The sequence below is a fragment of the Dermacentor albipictus genome, chromosome 7 (assembly GCF_038994185.2).
Source record: "Dermacentor albipictus isolate Rhodes 1998 colony chromosome 7, USDA_Dalb.pri_finalv2, whole genome shotgun sequence".
Taxonomy (NCBI): Eukaryota; Metazoa; Arthropoda; class Arachnida; order Ixodida; family Ixodidae; genus Dermacentor; species Dermacentor albipictus.
In genome coordinates, this window is record NC_091827.1 from 35,357,076 (window position 1) to 35,378,224 (window position 21,149).

Consider the following 21,149-nt stretch of genomic DNA (forward strand, 5'->3'; position numbering starts at 1 on the left):
AATTTGAAGGCAAACAGCGCTACAAAACAGGACAGCTAACTGTGTTGTGTCTTCTGGTTGTTTTGTTGTTTGCTTCCAAATCATTTTCGTATGTTTTGTTTTCCTTTCCGACTTGCTGCCAGGAAAATTTCAGGCCGTAGCTCCAAAGCAGAGGGAGCTGGCACCTTCCTTGAAACGACAGACCCTCCTGTGACCTGTGCATTTATTTCGTAGACTCACTTTTCAGCTTGAACGCGGTTAGAACTTCGTTTACTGCGCTTGTCAGATGCGTGCTCTTCTGACGGATGTTGCACGTGATGCTAACCGAGTTTTGTTCTTTTTTCCTCCCCGATCTTCGCAGAGTGCAGCAGCTCCCGTAGCCCCGCCTTTCCATGTGAGCGCCATGTTCTCGGAGGCGCAGCCCCGCGGGATCAAGCGCAAGGCGCACTCGCTCGACGACTTCTCCGACGGTGGCGGTCTCGACGAAGAGGAGGACGACGAAGAGGAGGACTCGAGCTCCTCCAGCTCCTGCTCATCGGCCAGCTCGACCACGGGCGGATGCTCGTCGGGCGAGGACGCCCGCTCCTCCTATTCGCGCCGCCAGCACGTGGTATTTAACATGAGCATCTGCAAGCTGGCCCGCTTCCGGCAGGCACCCGACCCCAGCCTTCTGCGCTCGGTGCTTGTGTGCAACACCCTGCGGGCGCTCGAGCGGGAAATGAGGCCGCCGAGAGGTCCCGAGCCGGCGACGCTACCGACGGCTGCTGCCACGTCGCCCCATCACCCTCACCACCCTCATCACCACCATCACTCGCCTCACCACCACCACCATCACTTACACGGCGCCACCCCCAACGGCGGGCTCGGAGCCGGTCACCACCACCTGCCACAGCACCAGCCGTACGGCCCTGCGACGCCCTTCCACAATGGCGGCTACGCGGACGACTACGACCGGTCGTGCCCTCCTCCGGGGGACAGCGGCCGCCTGACGCCCTTTGTGCGGTCTCCCGCCGAACCGCCGGTTTCCGGACCCCCTCCCACACCCCTGTGGACGGACGAGGACAGGTTGCCGAGTCTCAACTGGAGCTCGGTACTCAACTTCGGCAGCGGCGCGCCCGTCACGCCGCCGGCGCCCACGGTGGCCGAGCCAGTGTCCTCGGCGTCTGCGTGCGGCATTACCGACCCCGGGTGCGGCAGCGGCGGCGTTAACGGCTCGGCGCCCCTCTACACCCTGCTGCCCGCGCACAACTCGCCCGCGGCTGCCATGGTGGTCACTTCCTCGTCGGCATCTTCCTCGGTGCTGCAGACGAGCCCTTCCTCTTCCTCGTCGTCGCTGGCCAGCAACAGCAACAGCAGTGGTGCGAGCAGCAGCAGCGACGAGATATTCGGCGACATTGACCTGTCCCTGTACGACTTCGACCTGCTCTCGCCGCTGTCCCCGCCGCACGTCAAGCTGGCGCCGGTCAGTGCCGAGGACCTCATGCGCTCGCTGGCCGCGTCGCAGCAGCAGGCGGCCGACTGCGTAGTCACCACCACGGCCGCATCCCCGTCAGCCGCCACTTGCCAGCTGGTCGCCTCCTCGGGCCAGCAGATCAGCTTCGGCTACAAGGGACTCATGGGTTCCGAGGACCACGTGGCCACCGTCATGTCCTGAGGGGGGACGCCATCGGCTGTGTGTCATCGGTCGTCATTTCTGGAGAGGCCTTTCTCGTCTTCTACAGCCTCTTGGTCCCAACCCTCTCTGCCGGTGTGGCGGAGGACAACGCTTCCTTTTTGTACATAGGACAGTTGAGAAAGAAGCGTTGTGAGGACGTAAGTGGACTGTATCGCGCTGAATTATCATCTAAATAGTGCCGACATCCACGTTGCCAAAGAGTCGCGACAGCTCATTGTGTGTTTGCGGGCGGTGCGCTGCTGCTGTGTCTCGACTGTACGGGGTTTCTCGCCTCTGGCAGTCGCGTCGAAGGTCCTCCCGCTCATGGCGAGAGCGGATGGACAGGCTTACTAAGCTGGTGATATAAGTGCGTTCGAATGTAATCAGTTAGTACGAGGAGCAGGGCAGGTGGGAAAATATTCAAATATCTCCTCCGGCCATCGTGGCCCCTGGCCTGCCACCTCTCATGTACTGCGTGGCCCAGTCTAATAATCATCGTCAACCATATTCCCGCGCGACGCGATCGTGCTACGGGCGACGAGTGCCTCTGAAACATTAGGAACGGGAGTTCTGCGATAGTGTCGGTGCTGGACAAATCACGTCTTCGGTGTATGATAACTGTATACATCCCCGCTGTAATCTATCCTAGTCTGTATTAATGCACTGATGGTCCACCATTCTGAGCTTCCACTATGACGGCTAGGTGGCCATTTCGGACGCTCTATGTTCGCCCGAATGGTTTTCTAAAGTGGCGCCACTCTCGCAGGTTAGGCACAACTGCGCCCGTTTGTTCGTACGGAGCTCGCCAAGTTCCATTCATGCCGGATGGCTACGTTTCAACCTCTGCGTATGTAAGGTTGTACGCATAGATGGGAAGCTCATATGAGCTGTCAGAAAAGTCCGTTTCACGGCTGCGAGCGAGCAATTCAAGATACGACAAGCCACAACAGCCGTGCTAAATTGTCTAGCATGCTTCTGCCGCATTTTGACGGAAACAAATGGAGCAGAAACGCGAAGAGGCGAGGAGGCAGTGGCGCCGACTACTGGCCGCAGAGCAGACTTGCCCGCCGCCTCTCTTCAAATCGGGCCGACCGCTTGTTCTGCTTTTTTACACAGCCCAAAAAACCGGGCCCTCGCATCGGCGTGTCCGTACTCTCCTTTCGGTGGCGGTAGCGGTGGGCTGCGAAAGAGCAACGACCGCCGCAGCGGAGAGATGGCGCCACGCTCGGCAGAGACATCCTTCCAGACCTCTTTCTCCTCGCCTTCCTTCGCGCCGGTCGCTCCTTTTTTTTTTCTTAGTGAGTCTCAGAGGCACTCGTCGGTCCTGAAAAATCTCTCGGCGTGGTCTCCGCGGGGTTGGGCTTTCCAATTTCGCGCCGCGGCTGCCGCACTGTTTTCACTTGCAGCCGTCGGCGTCATCGACGCCGCTACGCGCGCGGGTGTCATTTCTTCTTACGCGGCGAAATGTGGTGCTGGTTTCGAAGCCGTCTTTCTCGCTTTCTGTTTTAAATATTTTGCCGCGGGGTTATCTCGTGTCTCTCGGGAGAGCCAACAGCAAGGCCCGTATAAAGCGTACCGAGACCAAAAAATTTTTCTAGAATCGTACCCTCACTGGGCTTATCTCGTACTGTCCAGACGCGCCGCCGGCGTATTGGGAAAGTGTTAAAGTGACAAATTGGAGAAATTATGGCGTAAATTGGAAGGGTTGGAAACTGCGCATGAGCAGCTTTGATCCTAAGCGCTATGCTCGTGGGCTCTTGACAGTTAGCTTCAACTTGCTTCGATTCACTCCTGCGAAACACTTACAGCGCACGCGCAGTCGTCGCGTAGAAGCAGGTGCATCGCAGTTCGTCGTAAGCTGAAAGATAACTGAAGGTCTGCTCCCCACGACGTAAGCCTGCTGATATAAAGAGGCTGCAGTTTGAGCGTCACTTGGTTGGCGTCGTCGCAAATTTCCGTGATTAGCTTCGATTGCGTAATTAGCCGGGTACGCTGGGCATTTCATAGGATGCGTGGTCTCCCGGTGACGTCGGTGACAATCTGGGGCACAGATCGTGTTCTACGGGTAGTCCCAGGAAGACATGCAGCGTGTGAGACGGGTCACGCATTTGACACCTTTTTGACTCCTCGCGCGTCTTCCTACGGACGGCGTCGGCGCCCCAACTTTTTTTTGGTGCGAACTGCGTGTTTTCCGCGGCCTTACATAATAACAGCGCATGTGACTTACCAGACAGAAGCCAGCGCCATGTATCGTCTCCCAAAGCTTGCTTACGTGTTCCGCGAAGCCTTGTATGTAGCCGTTGGTGCGCGTTTAGCTTATGTGCGAGTTGCGTCGTCCGAGCTTCCGCGCACACTCTGCCAGGGGAAGAAAAAAGTAAAAAAAAATGTTGGGAGGGAAGGGTATGGATAGTCGAGTAAGCAGCCATTGTTGACGGTCGACCGCACAGCCGCATGCACTCCACTGGGAAGGAAAGGTGCCTTTGTTACTGCGTTACACCTCCTCATATCGTAGTTTACTCCTCAAAAGGGTGCACACGCCGTAGAGGTGCAAAACATTCCCCCAGAAGCATTCAAAGAATATTTTTTTTGCGTGTTCTTAGACGTGTTCGAAGTGAAACGGCGATAATCGCATTTAATTCGTTCAATAGCAGGAGTAATATGACGAGGTGCGGCGAACACGGGGAGGTGTAAAATGTGGGCGTTTTTCGCACACCCCTTTTCTTCCCCGCTCAGTGCAGCGGTAAAGCGTCGCTTGAGACCACGGGATCTGCCGAAACTCGACATGGGAACTTTCTTTTTCTGTTTGTGATAAAAAAAAGAAACAAACCCCGTTAAACTGTGATAGGACGCATCAACTCTCTCGGACCACGCAACTTTTAAAGCAAGAATGAGAAAAAAAAACACTACGTTCTCGCGTTCGATGCCAACAGCAGCGACCACACGGCAACATTTGGTGGTGTTGTACATATTATATCATCTTTTATTTTTTACGCCCAGTCTTGCCGCACTTTCTTTTAGTATCCTTGTTGTGCTTTTGCCGATAGAGAAGAGTATTACCATTCTTATTATTGCGATCACCATTGTATGTTTAATCTCTTCGGCGAAGTATTGATAACTGATGTATATATGTGCGCATGTTCAGTTGTTTTATTGATTTTTTTCCTCGAATAATTTGTTGTTTTCCACAACACAGCCGCACGAAATCGCCTTGTATATACATAGAGTACATATGTGTATGTGCGCGTACGCGAGGTTTCACTCTGTGCATATAATTGTGTAAAGGCTGGATCAGCACTGTAGAAGAAGCACTGCCAACTCTCGAAGTGCCTCCTAAGATCGAGAGATTTAGTTTCTTTATCCAAATAATTGTATACATTAAGTCAATAGCAACCATAAAAAAAAACCTAAAGCGTTTCTAGCGATCCTTTGGTTCGTAGCCACGTTAGTTTCACAAACGAATCGGGGAGAACTTCCTTGGCGCTTGATCCAGAAATGTTATGTACGACTCCAGGAATGGGATGTCAAGTGCGCTCAGCTTGCTGCTTGCTAAGCAAGTTAGGAACGAAAGCTGAAAGGTCGCCTCTCGAGAGTTGGCAGTCGTGCACTGTGAAAGCTGGCCAGCCTGTGTTACGTTTTTTTTTTCTGTTATTATCCAATGAGACAGCTCAAACTAAATACGCATTATATACAAAATCCTTTGGAGACGAACTGAACCTTCACCTAAAAAATATTCACGCTCATTACAGTTTTCTTTTTTTTGTGCAGACCACGCAGAAACGTATATGTGATGCTCGTTTTCGTTTATTTGCACCGAAATTAGCTTCATTGGGAGAATTCTGCTATACAAAGATTTGGCATTACAGTTGTGTTAGACACGATAGCTTTCGCTGTTCGTTAGAGGCAGGCAAGAACTACGGCTGCCAAAAACATGAGCCCGTAAACTGAACCACGAACACAAAATTGGTTCACTGCGACTTTCCAACGTTCATTTGCATGGTGTAAACGAAAGAATGTCGCTCATAGTGTCCGTCAAGGAATCATCGACACATTTTTGTTGTCACTGAGCTACGTAGAACGTATAAACGCGTACAAATTTTACGAAGGCTTGTTCTGCGCTTACGCCATAGTCTGTGCATAGCCAATGCCGACCTGTCCGGTCTGTTTCAAGTGCATGATAATCACGCCGCGGTGCAATGCTGTATCTTATTATTTACGAGTTACAATTAGGAAGGGGACTATCACATTCTTTATAAAGTCAGGGCGAATGTTTACAGTTTATTGCAAATTGTTTTTCCGCGTTGTAATAAGTAGCATGCCATCCCAGCAATTTATTTCTTGGCTGCTTTCATGGAGGAGTTTTTCCGTATGTTAGTCCACGCTACGATGTCTACATACCTGAGACAGGCAGTCAGCACAAAGATATTGCTCACGTCGCTTGTTTTGTTTGCTTAAGGTATTTAATGGACGGTCTGGCTCTGTACGGTGCGAGCTATACAAGTCCACGCAGTGCCAACAGCGGTAAATTTCCCAACAAAAAATGTTGCACGACTTCACGAAAGCTTCCCGATCGGCTGGCCGGACAGTGTACACCCCTGCGTCGCGTTTAAACTTTCCGTTGGCGAACGTCGCATAAAGCCACGTCGTTGTCAAAAAGTCGGAACGTCTTCGCACTTGCCAGCGCTCCCTGTGCTCATATTTTCTTTTTATTTTCCTTACATCTACGCACCAAATCAATGCTGTTTGAAGGGACTCCGTTTTCACAGCTTTCGCGCTGTGTGGGGGACCGGGATAAGGAATGGCGCGGCATGTCTATAGCGCGGATCACGGAGGTCACCGAGGGGCTCCGCCAATCGGCGCGCTTCTCACCAAGACGCGACTGCAGCGCCGCCATTCGTTACCGTCGCGGAGCTCGGGCGTCGTCGACGAGCTATGCGAAACGGCCCGTTCTCGCGTCGTTGGTGGCACGAGTCGCACTTAAAACAACGCCAGGTGTAGATCTCAGTTGCTCGTCAGGGAAGGCAGCAAGATAAATTATCCGCGCTCGACAGCAGCCTGATCAACTTAACCGCGTTTCCATCGTAGCCGTCGCTACGCACACCCTGCATGAACGACGCGAACACACTCCACACAGACAGAGACATTTATGCTGTGCAACCTACACGTAATTTCTCAAGCAGCCCCGCCTGTCGCACTTTTGCCGTCTCCACATGATGAGAAATCAAAGCTTCAATCAAGACGGTATAGGCAGCTGTGTCTCATGCCCGATGGCTTCGGAATGAAGGGACGCTTCTTGCGAAAGCAATAATGTTGCGGTTGTTGTCATTGCTACCTGTCTTCATGTAGTTCTTGCAATAAAGGGGGCGGGGCACCTCAGTCATTGGTTGAGATACAGCTTTGAGGGCAATACACACCTAGTTCATCGCGGTAGTCACGGGATGAAGAGGTGGGGCCTTAAATTTTCTCATTCGAGTCAGTTCGGAAGGGTTTGGTAATGTAAAGAAGAGGTTAGAACGCGGCTCGATTAGATAGGAACACCCGTCTTGTCCCTTATGCTTGGCTCTGAGAAACAGGTGGCCGGTTACCCTATTCTATACTTCAAGACCTGCAAAGCCTTATCTACTTCGAAGGTGTCTGTGGTAGTGTCACTTAAAAGGAACGATCTGATAACCATGCACATTAACAGCTCCCGCCACAGATGTTAACTGCAGCTTACATTTCGGCATGGCTGTGCCGGAGTCTAAATCCCCTGAAACCGCTGAATGATTCGACGGACAGCCAAAAGCGAAACCACTGAGAAGGAGCTTGATCCTGATTGGGGCATGATTCTCAACATGGCGAAATGACCCTTTGTGTTTGCACAGTCATTCATCCACACGCATTGACAACTCGCTTTCGTTAGCCTTGGATCAGCGCAATTCCCATCGGTTGGTAGTGGTTGTGTATTTTAACAGTACAGACGCTTATTAGGCGACAGTTCAGGAGGTTTCAGCCATTTTTGACACCGAAGCTTCTGTCTCGCTAGCGAACATTGGACGCTATTGCTTGTGGTCTTTCGTCTTCCTTTATTACTTCAAAAAGCTGTAATGCGGTGTCAGATCGTTAAAGGTCCGAAGGCACACAATGAGTTGGAACTGTAATTATGGAATGCCTGGATTTGAACCCCAAGTGGAGAGACAAGCGTAAAAAGAACGGGGCCGGCATAGGCGTTTCAAGAAAGTGCCTTTGTGTTAGAGATTCTAGTGATATTCTGAAGAGATGCGAGGGTCAGGAAGAAGGTAGCTTGAGTAAAGGGACCGAGCTACTTATCATGTTGTTGCAATTTCGAAATGTCGGTTCGAGCAGAGCGCTTTTAACCGTATCCACGGTCCTTGCAAGTGAAACGCGACGAGCGCCTACTGTAGACTCCCGTGGTGGACGCGCAAATTACGCCTCGTGCAGCAGTCTCTTGCGTCAGGTTACGCCTAAACACACTGATCTCAACTGCGTTCAAGAGTGTGTGGACGATCGTCGATATGCGCACGGCTGCTGGCGTCATTTCACCAATCGGCCGTTATCTATTTCCTCCCAACACATTTGTTCTCATTCAGCCGGACAGCTGAGGTGACCTGGATGTCACCGATTTGTTCTCACGCCCTCGCATGCTTCAAGGAATAGGCTCTAAGTGCGCTTCCGGTAACATGTACATCGTGACGTCACGGGCTTAAAGGAGGAATGGGCAGCTGGGTTTGAATCTCTAAAGTGTTCAGAAAGTCAGGTGTCTCATTGCGATGAAAGAATACCTTCGACGGGGTCAGTTCTGGCAAGACTGTTCAACGCTTTCCGGCCAGTGGAGGTGCACGTAAAATGGTGATAGTGCGGACGGCACCGTGAAACAATCGCTCAGCTTCATCAGCCAACAATCTAGTACATCAATGAGAATGCTGGCTGTGCGTTCGGTAGAGCTTACAATAAGTCGATGGTCGGCAGGCGGAGTGTCTGTGCGAGACAGAGATACAAGGTGCTGTACCATGCGCTTGTCATACAGGAGGTTCCGCGACGTCAGACGGGATATTCGGTGCTTTCTTCATTGATTTATTGAAGACAATATTCAAGTTGTCTGAGGGGACACGGCTAAAGGCAAAGATTTGCATGACTAGACCGTGCTTGCTGGTAGAACGAAAAAAAGAAGAGTTTGGGAAAAGGACGTCAAATCTCGGCAGCACCAAAAATGCAGCTGCCAAAAACAGGTTATTACGAATCCGAAGTTTATTTCAACCTTCACGTGGTGTTCGCGGCCAGCCAGGTTCCCACATCTCGTCAATGGACGCCACTAAGTGCTCAGGCTTCAATCGTTCCTCACAGTAGGCAGTGTGGAGGAACGGGCTATCGAGAAAGTTCAATTCGCCGATAGTTTTCAAATAGCCATGAAAATCGGTGGTGCAGCAGCGTCTCGGATTCAGCCTTCATGCCGGTGCTTATGCTAGGTGGTACGGGCCCCACTGCTTCGAACAAATTGGTACCAGGCCGTCTTCGCATGACAACGCCTACCTATCCGTGACACGTCCGACACTACACACACAAAAAAAGACGGCTGCTGTTTGAGATATCAAACACACAAATTGAACGAAATTCTTGAGGAAGTCGCCCAAATGCTCACATCCGGATCGTGTTCTGTTCTCGTTTGCTCAGTGGCTAATCGCGCGCTCACTCCCGCGTCGCTCAACCAATCGCTACAAGTGGCGGTCCCAGACCACGCCTCCTCCCTCCCTCCCCCCAACCCTAGACAACCGACGGTGCCATGCCTAAGTGGGCGACAAGGAGTACATATTGCCCCATGCGCGCTGCATGTTTGCCGCGACCTATGTCAAACCGTGAAAAGCTCATTAAGTGGCACAGCCTCTTTCTTTTTTCCCCCAATATACTTCAGTCTTGAATCGTCAAGTTCGTTCACAGCCTTTCACTGTACAATTTGCTTCGCCCGATAAGTGTGACAGAAGCGATGAAGTAGTTTCAGCTTGTCTAAGGTGTAAGCATATTGGACGGCAGATGACCAGTATCAAAATCGGCTCAGAGAAGTGATTTGAGACCCAGTGACAAACCGCAAACTAAACCCTACAAGACTGAAAGCAACCGATATCTCCGTTGCCGACCGGTTCCTCCGACCGACTGCGCGAAGATGGTTCTTTTTTTAGCGAGCAACTCACGGCAGGCAGCGACAAAGCAACTGATAACAGAGGTGCGTGAAGAGAATAGATTTATATTATATATACATTATATAAATATATTATATATATATACAGAAATGTGCTACAGGACGAATAAGACTGAGTAAAAAATGGACGAGGATATATTATAAATATATTTAAGGGAGCGCGATGTTATAAAGTGTAATATATATTATACATATATGAATATACGTCAAATGCAGTCACAGCCACACAACAACACGTGCACACGTACACTCGCTTTTAAACCACACATGGTCATAATCACCTTCTTTCCCGATCTCCTTCTCTTTCGCGATACGAAAGGACTTTTGCTTGGTCATGTTGTTTTCTTTATTTTTTTTTTCATCACTCACTGTCGAACGCTTTCGTTTGCTTAACGGGTGTTGATTCTGTACCGTCTCCTATTTCCTCCAATTTCTTGAGCTGTGGAATGCACAGGAAAAACGAACTCTGAAGCCACGACATCTTTTTTGCCATATATTGTTACTGTTTAAGAAAAAAATGTGCCACGCGAAAAAAAAAGTGTCGTGGTGACAAAAATGACAAAAAAGAAGAAAATCTTATTGAGTGAGAGTGAGAGAGAAAAAGAAAACGTGTTACCGCTGTGAATAAAAAAAATGAACTGCGGGCTTGACTCACGACTCCTGTGTTTTCTCAATATCCGCTGAGCAAATCTATGTTCGCGGATATTTTTTTTTAACGAAGTGTAATTTGTGCTGTTAATTTGCTTCATCGTCTCCCTGTTGTTGGCCAATTCCCCATGGCGGGTACAAGCCATGAGATGGAAGAAAAACCAACACAAGGACTTATTCAATTACGGGTTGATCCTAGGTGCTAAGTCTCGATACTTGCGTTCCGCAATGTTGTCAAATTTCGTCATGTTGGTTTTAGCCAATCCGGAAGGGCCTAGCCGCCCAGTGAGCCGATCGGAGCTTGCAAGATGGCGAGCCTGACAATGTGGTGGGATTTGACGGTGTCTGAATAACGCACCCCAAGACTCGGAATGCAGGATTCAGCGGGCCACAGCGCCAGCTCACGATAGTATCAACAGCTTTACGTTGTCTGAACCCTTCCTTCGAAAGGGCACTCATTCACAAACGTTTTTTTATGACAAATTCACGGCCTACCTCATTCGGTTGAAATTCTGAATGAAGTTATAGTTGGAAAAAAACTAATTTTAATGTTTTCAAACAGGTGCAACATAGGAAAACTCTCGTGTTAATCCATTGAATGAACTTTGATGGCATTAGTTGCATGTAATAAAAAGGCCAGCTTCTAATGAATAATTGTTGCAGATCTTTAATTTCCCTACGGAGTTTTCCTACGAATAATCTTCCTAACCTAAGAAGTAAAAGAAACGAACTATCAAGTTTAAATATCTTTACTCCGCAACAAAACGTTCTATCAAAATTCTGTAAACTCCAGGGGTACTTAAATGGGACACGTAAATTTCACATATTCAAATGACTGTGCCCTATAGCAGCATTTTGTTAGAACAATATATCAAAAAGAGTAACTGATGCAACAAATGCTTTCAAACCAAAATATCTGGTGATTATTACCGCTTGGCTTTGCAGCATTCTGCAGAACAACCACATCGGTTTTGTTTGGGAGTTATCAATAAGTTAACTTGCTGCCTCTGTCAGTTGGAAGGTTTTTTAGTTTTATGTAAGGCTTTCTAAGCCTACAATGAAATTCCAAGAGTATTAGCCTTAAAATTATGGTATTTTTAGGAAAGGCAGCTTACATAAATACATCAAAGCAAACAGGACAACGCGAGGAGGGGATAGGGCAAGTTGCCTGTCCTGTCTAATGATTTGTGTAGCCCTGCTCGCTCTAAGGTTTATTATGAATGCTCAACAACTAACTAGCCTTTCAATGCCATTCCAGTAAAGTCAGAAAAAGTTTCTTCAAATCAGCTTAGCGGTTGTCTAATGGGATCCACTCTGCTTTTTGAGTGCAGTCGAGGAGAGATCGAAGAAAGCGTTCTCATAATAATGAACTGCATCAAGCCGGCAAGTTGGGCCAGTTGGTTGGGATTCATAGTAAGGTACAGCGTTACATAGTAAGGTACAGCGTTACAGTAAGGTACAGCGTCATAGTTACAGCGCAACACAAGGACAAGAGAAGGTATTAAACGACGACACGGCGCTGACTCTCAACTTACATAAAACTGAAACTTTGGTGAGGCAGTTTGGTATAATGAAGCACAAGGCTGGAATGGACGAAGAGAAAAAGTCGAAAGAGATCTTGTCGGTTTCCAGGACCGTCATAGAATGTTCTCTGCCTTGTGACTGAAAATTTCTCATGTCGACTTGCCTACTGGTGTGCCGGTAAACTTAACAGAGAGAGGGCGCTAATCGCGGCGCTACACGAATTCCGCCCCATTGTTGATTTTGCCGTCTTGCCATCCTTGAGTGGCTCGCAGAGTGGCTGCATACATGCCTTCTGTGGTTCAAAACACCAACGTGGCTTAAGTTTACAGTGTGCGAAACATAACGCCGGAGGTGAATTGGCCATTTGCGCGCCTCACGCCTGAAAATGTCCGGTCTGGACTTGGACTCACAAGTCAGCCTGGCTGAGCTGAGCAAGAGTAGGCACAAAGGTGAGCAAAACTCGACGCATTCGTTTTACCTCGTTGTTATTCGGACATTTCAAGAAATGCCCACGAAGGGAGGCAAGGGAGACAATGTGACTCCTGATTGGGCCTATACTCGCATCTCGCGATATGCACAGCATACTTCTAGCAATAGAAACTAGGATTATTGTTGCGATAGCAATTATATAGACACTCCAGGATCATTTCTTTTGCCGTCGGCGTGGCCGTCGCCGGGGTGTTCCGTATAAAGTCCGAAGGCGATAATACCGTCGTCGCGCGTCGTAGGCTGTATGTGCGGGTGAAAGCACGCGAGGGAAGCCGACAATCACGGCTCAATCTGGCGCGTGCGAAGTTGAAAGCGGGAGAGCAACCGCGGCGTATTCCCTCGCGCGAACGGCCGTGGAAGGATGGGAGGGATGGAGGGGCGAGGTGGCGCTGTGCTCCGACAGCAACTAAAACCCCTTAAACTTCGTAAAGTAGTGCCACTCTCCTCCTCCGCCTTCACTCCTCCTCGTTTCTCCTCTCTTTTACGCTCCCTCCTCGACCGTGGCGCCACCTACATTGCTCGAGCGTAGCAACGGCCCCAACACGTGCTCCTCGCCACTCCGTAGACGCGTCTCGAGCAAAAATGGCGCTGAGGCAAGGTGCGTGGCCCACGTGATGCTATTAGGCCAATAGCGACGCGGCGGCGGCCTCGGCCAGAGCGCGCCAGGAGGAGGCGGCATTCTTCAAAGCGTGGCACTACTTTACGAAGTTTAAGGGACTTTAACAGCAACTGCGCATTTGGCGACCGGGCACAAGGGGAACTGACGATCGCGCCTCAATCTCGCGCGCCATATATGGAGGAAAGCGGGGGGGGGAGGGTAGGCAGCGCGGGAAGGGAGGTGGGCGACTTGTACTCCGCCAATGAGCGCTTACTTTGCACGACCGCGCGCGGTCGCGGGCGCCGTATCTTGAAAGGGATTTGCAAATGCTTCATACGTTTGTGTGCTCTGTGTTCTCGCCGCGATTGCGTTGAAGCGATAGGCGACAGACCTCGCTCGCCGCTGCTGCCGCGTTTGTTCACACCAGCGTTTTGACTGCGATTGTCCGCGCTCATCGAATGTGATGTTTACTTGGTAGCGCTGACACCGTCCTTGTTAATTCATTTAGTAAGCGAACGTTTCCAAGTGTGTACGGCCAATAAATCTACTATCCTCGCTTCGTGTAGCCGTCTACTAGTTTGCTATCGCAATCGATGCTTCGCATTTTGGGCGAAACTGCCTCTTTTTTGGGGACCCAGCGAGTACAAGACTCAAGCTCCGACGTCCATAGATATCCGGCTGGCCATCGAAGCTCGTAAGCCACATGCATGCATCGGAGAACAGTTACACAAGTGAGTGTAGGAAGTTGAATGACCAGCGTGATAGGCAGTAATTCAAGAGTATTACCTCGCCATGTGACAATCTCGCTTTTAAGGCATTGTGGGTGGCAGGCTCCAGATACATGTTGACCTCGAGCACTAAAGAGAAATATTTTTACGCTGTTAATAAATTACGTTCCTGCTATAACAAAGTGAGCTTCTTTTCATGAGAGAAAGAAACATTTAGGCTGGTGTGTTGCCTGGGTCATCGCTTTATGTATAACCGATGATGGTGGAGATGCCCATGGTGATAGCGTGGCGTGGCCCCTTGAATTTAGATAACGCGCTAAAATATACGTGGCCTGCGGGAAACGAAATTTGATAATTCAGAACGCCTGAAACGGAAAATAGGTCCGTAAAGTTCCAATCGAATACGAAGTTCCCGCACCATTTTGTCGTGCAGTTGATATCGATGCACTGAACTCGACCCAATGTCCTTGTGTGAATTTTATCAAGACAGTGTTCTGCTTATTTATATTACGAAGAGGTTCTAGAGAAGTCTCTAAGACTCCAAAACAGCAAGGTGGTGAATAAAACGACTAAGAGCTCACTAAATTCAGCAACTTTCTTGCTAAGCTACCTCCATTGCCATGGTGATTCACAGGCCTTTGTGTCTCTTCATGACGTCACACTTAACTGATTGTCCATCAGTAATTGTATCATGTTTACCAACACCAATGCTTTACTCCCATTCGCGAGGGTTTGTCTCAAGCACGCAGAGGCACAAAAAAGGCAGAGAGAGAGAGAGAGAGAAAGGCAAAGGAAAGACAGGGAGGTTAACCAGAGATTATCTCCGGTTGGCTACCCTGTGCTGGGGTAGGGGCAAGGGGATGCAATAGGTGAGAAAGAAAGAAGGATAAAAAAAGGAAAAAAAAGGCAGTGCTGCCCAATGCCACACGGGCTTGCGGTCGCAACCTGGGTCCCAGAGTTACACACAAAGCGTGGTCGATGGGCGAGTAGGGGATGAGGAGAGACGAAGCTGGCACATGTAGGACCCCGACGCAGTTACCGGGAACGCCGATGGGCGCCTTTGGCACCCATGAAACCCTATGGGCCACCTGCCTGCCAAGACACGTCCCTCACGGCTCTGGGCTGCGAACATCCTGCATCACGAACACCATCCTCCTAGTGTTGCCGACTAGCTAGCTGTCCCAGCGAAGAGAGCCTCCGAAACGAAAGGCGAGAGAGCGTCGTAGTAGCGCGACGGACGCGTAGCAGTCGCGGAATGCTGTTTGCGCGAGGAGGCACGCGCCAACAGGAAGCACGTCCATCGTCATCAGCCGACCTCCCCCTCCCCCTCCTCGCGGTGACGCGGCCACTGCTGCCGGCGCCGCCGCCGTTCCAGGAGCCCACTACTCGGAACGTTAAAAGTCCTCGCGTGGGTCTCGGAACCGTCAACGAAGTTCTTCACTTTCGACTTGAAACGTTTTTAAAATCGGTTAGAGGGGGATCGCTCGCTAAAACCGCTTATAAGAACATGGTATGCTTAGTGTCGCTTATATCTTTGCAATGGCAGGACCCTCGCGATTGACTTCGGTGTCGTTGTGCAGAGGGAATAAGCCACTACTTGAACGTGCACGTGTCGCGAGTACGGATGGCGCCGTAGTCGTACTACGCACGACACGATTGGAGCAAAATAGCTCTGCTGTATACGTTTGTCGGTTCGAGCGGAAATGATCGCGTTTGTGAGGTCTCGCAATGCCGTATTCCGTGTAATCCACTAAACTCGTACGCGTGTTCGTCAGGCGAAATAAAGGCTGAAAGTGCGATTTTTTTTTTCAGAAATGACACGCTTGTTTGGTTATGGCGCCTCCGCGTTCGAGACGTAGGCTGCATAAATGACGTGAAGAGACCCGGAGAGCCAGCCAGTGGGATGCCAAATCCGCACACATCACCTTTTACCACGGCGGGCCCACTACAGATAGAGATTGCACAGACATCAACTCGAGTATCAGAGACTGCGCACAAATTTTCATTTTTCATTCACCGATATTGATGACGAAAATGAAATGAGAGTGACGTGGTGGCCTGACAAAGAATTGATGTGGTCATCGGCGTAATGGAAACGACGTACAGATACGCCAGAAGCCAAGTTTCGAGCCCAATTAACTTCAGTCACCGTAAAAAAAAAGTGACTGCGTCATGAAGTCACGTGACGTGGACAACTTACGTTTTCCGTGGGCATTTCCCGCGGCAGAGTTGTACTCGCGGATGCCGACGATTAGCGTCTCTTTCCGGCGTCGTATGCTCTGAACTTTCTCCGGTGACCGCTTTTCACTGGCTAACAAATATATCGGAAGTTTCTCGAATGTTATCGATAGTTCTATCCGTTGACTGCAGTCACCGAACCTTCCGTAATGAGATCGTGCGCGCGACACGAACTGCGTAGCACTTTCGGGAGAGCACCCCGGGTGCCAGCGATTACCCTGCGACGCTCGACGAGTCATGGATCGGCGGCCACATTTGGAACGTGTAAAAGCCGACGCGCTTGACCCGCAGATCAGATTTTCGACGATCGCCGACTGCGTGTGCTCGCCGCTATCGTTGTACTTTGAGTGTCACTTGCTCGTCTATGCACAAGTTCGCCCAAGAAAGAGTTAGTTTCATCACTCACAGTCCCTGCGAGTGTGTTGGTCACCGTTACTACAACGTCACATTGTGCACTAAGGATCAACAATCACAATCACAACGTACAACAATCAATCAATACCACCAACCACGTCACTTTCACCTTTCTTCTGCCCCTATTTATAGTCGTTATGACCTGTCGTCCATGCTAACAATTCATTGATCTTGAAAGACATTCATTGTCCTAAGATGTACTTTTTATTTTCCCGGCTTTAGTGGCTGCAATACTCCAGTCACCTTTTACTCTTATCCACAGCAGATTGATTAGGTTTTCCTTTACTATCCCTGAATCATGTTACCTCGGGCAGGGTGACTACATTCTCAGTGACCTCCGGGTGGTTACTGTAATATCAAAGCTTTGCCATGGCGCCACGGGCGGCGCTGAAGCGGAAGAAGTGTTCCTGCATTAGTATGTGGCCTTGGGCCGCTGTTGTACGTAGGAAAACTTTAAGCAGGACACCTTTACTGCTAGTGAGAGTGTGATGGGCTAGAAAGAACACAAGAACGAGAAAGGGCCTGTGGTGCCACCACGCAGACAGTGCTGCACCAGATCTGCGCGACGTCATACAATTTTGACAGACCCCACAAATGAACGAGGTTTACCTGGCGTTCGACGATCGCCGCACAGTACTCGAAAGCAAACTGTATACGCTTTGACGCCCACTCGGGTATAATCTTCGTTGGCCCGCCAGGCTCGGTGGCCTGCCAGGCTCAGTTAGGCAACATTGGTCACCGCACCAATAAACACCGGTGAGCACAGCTGCTCGAGGTCAGTCATCGTTCGTCACCACCACGCTGTGGTCCGTCTAACGCAGGGTGCCTCGAGCCCTCCCTTGTTCACGAACCCGGGCGCATCGTGACACTGGCGACGAGGATGGTGACGAGTACCCACGGATCGTCCCACGCCGCCGTGAGCGGCGAAACTCCGCCCCCCGTTGCTGCCGCCATGCCGCTGTACGGAAGGCTCGAGCTGTTCGAGGGAGATGGGTCCGCCTGGCCAATTTACGAGGAACAAGTCCACGTGTTCTTCCGAGCAAACGACACACCCGAGGCCGAACAGCGGGACATTTTCCTGGCCAGCTGCGGAACCCGCGTCTTCAGTCTCCTGTTCGACCTTCTCAAGCCAGCCACGCCGCATGTTAAGACGCAGGGTGACCTGCTAGCCATACTGCGCTTGCATTTGAACACAGCACCGTCCACACTAATGGGGCGTTTCCGCTTCAACAACCGGGACCGCCGGGGAGGAGATACCCTCGGGCAGTTCGTTGCTGTGCTACGAGGTTTAGCGAGTGCCTGCGTTTTCGGAGACCAACTGGACTCGCTGCTCCGGGATCGTTTCGTCTGCGGCATCAACAACCCCGCCATGCAGACGCGACTCCTGGAGCTTCCCGACAGCTCACTGGGCGTCACCGTGAAGGCAGCGCTGGCAATGAAGGCTGCCGCCAAGGAGGCCGGCGAGATTGCCCGTGCGACTAGCTCACCGTCGGCGGAAGCGGCGTTCAACAAGTTGGCGACAAAGGGCAGTACCTGCGGTCGCTGTGGTGGTGCCCATTTCCCCTCAGAGTGGCAGTTTTCTCAAGCACAATGCTTCACGTGCGGGAAAACTGGGCAGCTGGCACGAGTATGCCGAAGGGGGATGACGAAGAGCAAACAGCAGCAGCAGCAGCCTGGTTCAATACCAGGTACCACACACGCCCGCGGCCAGGGTAGCCGTCGCAAGGGTACGCGGCGGGGGCGTGCGGCAGCAGGTTCAAGTTGTTCCGCGGCCAGGCTCCATGTCGTGGTCCAAGACCCGCCGATTTTCGACATGTTGCACACAGGCCTTGTGCCGTCGTATGTGCCACCATACATGCTGACCGTCGAAATCTGCGGGTACCCCATTTCCATAGAGCTGGACACAGGGGCCAGCATGTCTGTCATGGCCGGGAAGCGGTTCAAGCGTACCTTCCCCGGCTTGTCCGTCGAGGCTTCAGGCACAGGTCAGCGTTCGCTTTGGCGACAGGGACGCAATTCTTCCCCTTCCCCTTAACTTAACCAAGGTGTCGTCACCGACGCTGCTGGGCCGAAACTAGATTCATGCACTGGGCGTTCGTCTGTTAGAGTACCAGGAAGCCAACCTGCATGTGGTGAAAGACGTCCCCAGTCTCCTGACCGAGTTCAAGTCGCTGTTCCAGCCAGGGTTGGACACATTCGCAGGCACAACAGCTGGCATCTGTGTACCTGAGGGAGTCAGGCCACGTTTTTTCAAGCCTCGCCCACTGCCGTTCGCCCTGAAGGATGGGGTCACCCAGGAGCTGCAACAGTTACAGCGAGAGGGCATCTTGGTGTCTGTCAAGACATCTGAATGGGCCGCTCCCACCGCAGGATGCCGGTCTCAAACTCAAGCTGGAAAAGTGCATTTTCCTGGCCCTCAGTGCTGAACACTTGGGACATGTCATTTCCCAGGCTGGCCTAGTCCCAGCTCCCCGCAAAGTTGATGCTGTGCTCAAGGCGCCTAAGCACCAGAACAAAGAGCTTCAAAGCTACCTCGGCCTCATCAACTTCAATGGGGGTTTTCTGCCGAACCTGTCGGAGCATCTACAGCCGCCCCATCTTCTGCTTCGATATGGTCAGCAATGGGTCTGGAAGAAGGAGCAGGACCGGGCCTTCCAGCACAGCAAGGAGCTAATCACCAAGGCTCCAGGGCTAGTACACTTCGATCCTGCCAAGCCTGTCGTACTTACCGTAGATGCGTCGCCGTACGGCGTGGGAGCTGTCTTGGCACACCGGTACAAGGATGGAGAGGAACGCCCTGTGTCGTTTGCTTCTCGTCAGCTTCATGCTGCAGAGCAACGCTACAGCCAGCTCGACAAGAAAGGCAGGCCCTCATGTTTGGTGTCGAACATGGTGTCGGCTTCCATCAGTATCTGTGGGGCCGGAAGTTCGAGGCGGTCACGGACCACAAGCCACTGTTGGGGCTGCTAGGGCCTGACAAGGCAGTTCCCGTGCAGGCCTCGAGGTGCTGGCCTCGCACCTCGAGTAGTACGCTCGCCTTGAGGCTGGCAGCTTACAGTTACCAGCTGGTTTCAACCCTGAGCTCTGGGCCGCCTTCCTCTGCCAGTGGTTCCTGATGCTGTTCCAGAACCTGCTGAAGTGTTCATGCTGGAGCACGCGTACCCGGAGGTGCTCTCCAGATCTGCGGTATCGCAAGCTACCAGCCCGGATCCAGTCCTGTCTCAGGTGGTCAAGGCGGTGTCCCGTGGGGGGGAATTGGTTCAGGAGGCCTATAACCACAAGGCCGCTGAACTGAGCTTGCAGCAGGGCTGCCTACTCTGGAGTTCCAGGGTGGTGATCCCACACTGTCTCCGGTCCAGGGTCCTGCAGTTGCTGCACGCGGGGCATTCTGGCGTGGAAAAGACCAATATGGTGGCCCGGTTCCATATTTAGTGGCCTGGACCAGGACATCGCTCACATTGTGCAGAGCTGCCAACTTTGCCAGGAGCATTAGCGGGCCTCACGTCATGTGGAAATCACCCCCTGGCCGTTCCCACAGAGACCCTGGTCCCGCCTGCACGTGGATTTTGGGGGGCCCTTCAAGGGCCATTACTTCCTGGTGGTGGTGGACGCCTTTTCGATGTAGGTGGAGGTTCTACCTGTCACCACTCCATCAACAGGCGAGACCATTGCAGCGCTACGACAGATCTTCGCCGTCCAGGGGTTTCCGGACGTCATCGTGTCCGACAATGGTCCTGCTTTCGCCAGCACAGAGTATCTGGCCTGGCTGAAAGAAAACGAAATACGCCGGATGATGGTTCCGCCGTAGCACACTGCTTCGAACGGTGCAGCCGAGCGGCTGGTGCAAACCATTAAGGACAAGCTCAAGAAGAGCCAGACTGGTGAGTTGCAGACGCAGATTGGACGGATACTGTTTCAGTACCTGACCACGCCCCACGACGTCACTGGCCGTGCCTCTGCGAGCTCCTGCTGGGTCGGATGGTCAAGATACCCTTGGACTTCTTGCATCCGGTCATCCGATCTACAGTGCTCCTGAAGCAGCTCGCCGTAAATTTGCACTGTTGCTCCACGTACACCTTTTTAATGAAACGCTGTTTCATGCATTGAAGTACAGAAGTAACTGAAATTCCCATTGATTTCATCTCTCCCTTTGGCTAATGATAACTGGACGCTGATGTAATCCTGGAAATTCATTTCAAGTGCAGACGTCCCCTAAAGTAATTCATAAAGACGTTTATTTGTGAATTTGTATTACCTAATTGAATATGTATTGCGATCTCGTGGCAATAATGTCTCCCTCTTCGAATAATAGGGCACAAGGACAAGAATTAAGCATCCACAGGGGATTTCAAAAAAAATTCTGTAATACCTAAATATGATCACCATGTATAGACCATGCCTTGAAACGAGGAAGTCGGATACAACTCAGTATTTAAGCTTCACAAAGATGCGTGTAGAGGTAAAGCCTGGTATTTAGTGACTCACATGGTTGCATCTTCTGTATATGACTGTCCGAAGACAGCAACTGTGCTATTCAGCCTGTCTTCACTTCATGACCCATGTCTACAATTTATCTCTGTAATTACCAGCGCCATAATTACAAACAACTTGTTCGAGTGTCCGTGGTCCAGATTTGACGAAAAGGCTATACACTCATCAACAACGTTTGTTCATATAATATATAAA

General features: G+C 51.1%; 1 protein-coding gene across 2 annotated transcripts in view; it reads left to right on the forward strand.

Moving 5' to 3' along the window:
- LOC139047801 (SERTA domain-containing protein 2-like) overlaps positions 1-10,474 on the forward strand; it is a 31,914-nt gene extending 21,440 nt beyond the window's left edge. For both annotated transcript variants that reach the window (XM_070521890.1, XM_070521891.1), the window contains exon 2: positions 341-10,474. In XM_070521890.1, coding sequence (XP_070377991.1) covers positions 341-1,633 — 1,293 coding nt within the window. In that variant the 3' untranslated portion in view covers positions 1,634-10,474. The remainder of the gene's footprint in view (positions 1-340) is intronic.
- Positions 10,475-21,149: the final 10,675 nt, after the last annotated feature.